Raw genomic sequence first — 783 nt, 5'->3', positions numbered from 1 at the left:
TAATAAAGAATCATTTACCTGCACACACACACACACACACACACACACACACACACAGGTATAACTCTACACGTCAGGCCTTTGTAGTTTTACTGTTTATTTATTATTAAATAATAATACATTAATTATAATATGTATATAAATTATAGCACGTGCACGTCAGAGATACACGTCTGTACAGTTATACACACATCCATCTGGAGACACACACACTCTCTCTCTCGCGCGCGCACACACACACACACACAGGCGCGCGCTCGGCAGTGTGGGGTTACTCACGCTCTCTGCGCGGGCTTCCTCCTCTTCCGGCCCGCGTACATCACTGCTGCTGATGCGGGGAGTAATGATGACCGGGGTCCGCGCGCTCAGGGTCCAGGCCCGTCCATCCCTCTGCGGCACGCGCGCACACACACACACACACACACACACACACAGCCCTGCAGCTCCGAACAGCTCCGCAGAACTCACTGGTCACCCCAAACACACACACCCGCACTCCCGCGCAGCCGCGCGCACGACCAGAGTAAACCCACCGCGACCATCACCCAAAAACACACCCGACTGCGCGCGCTCCTCAACTCACACGCGCTGTGCTGCTGAGCTCCCGCGCGCTCCCGACTCACACGCGCGCTCCCGTGCAGGTCCGAGCGCGCCGAACGCGTCACAGGCTCGTGCAGGCTCGACGGGACGTATAAAGAAACAAACAAACAAACAAACAAACAAACAAACAAATAAATTATTAAATGAAAGGAGGCGAGGCGCGCTCGCCCGGAGACAGCGCGC

The 783-nt window shown here is 55.0% G+C and overlaps 1 protein-coding gene across 1 annotated transcript in view; it reads right to left on the bottom strand.

The window, feature by feature from the left end:
• ahr1b (aryl hydrocarbon receptor 1b) overlaps window positions 1-559 on the bottom strand; it is a 33,298-nt gene extending 32,739 nt beyond the window's left edge. Inside the window, exon 1 of the mRNA XM_072671592.1 lies at window positions 280-559. Within this exon, the coding sequence (XP_072527693.1) occupies window positions 280-320 (41 nt within the window). The 5' untranslated portion in view covers window positions 321-559. The remainder of the gene's footprint in view (window positions 1-279) is intronic.
• Between the last annotated feature and the right edge of the window lie 224 nt (window positions 560-783).

The sequence above is a fragment of the Salminus brasiliensis genome, chromosome 25 (assembly GCF_030463535.1).
Source record: "Salminus brasiliensis chromosome 25, fSalBra1.hap2, whole genome shotgun sequence".
NCBI classification, from domain to species: Eukaryota; Metazoa; Chordata; class Actinopteri; order Characiformes; family Bryconidae; genus Salminus; species Salminus brasiliensis.
The sequence above is the reverse complement of the archived record's forward strand: the minus strand, read 5'-3'. Positions and strand labels throughout refer to the sequence as shown.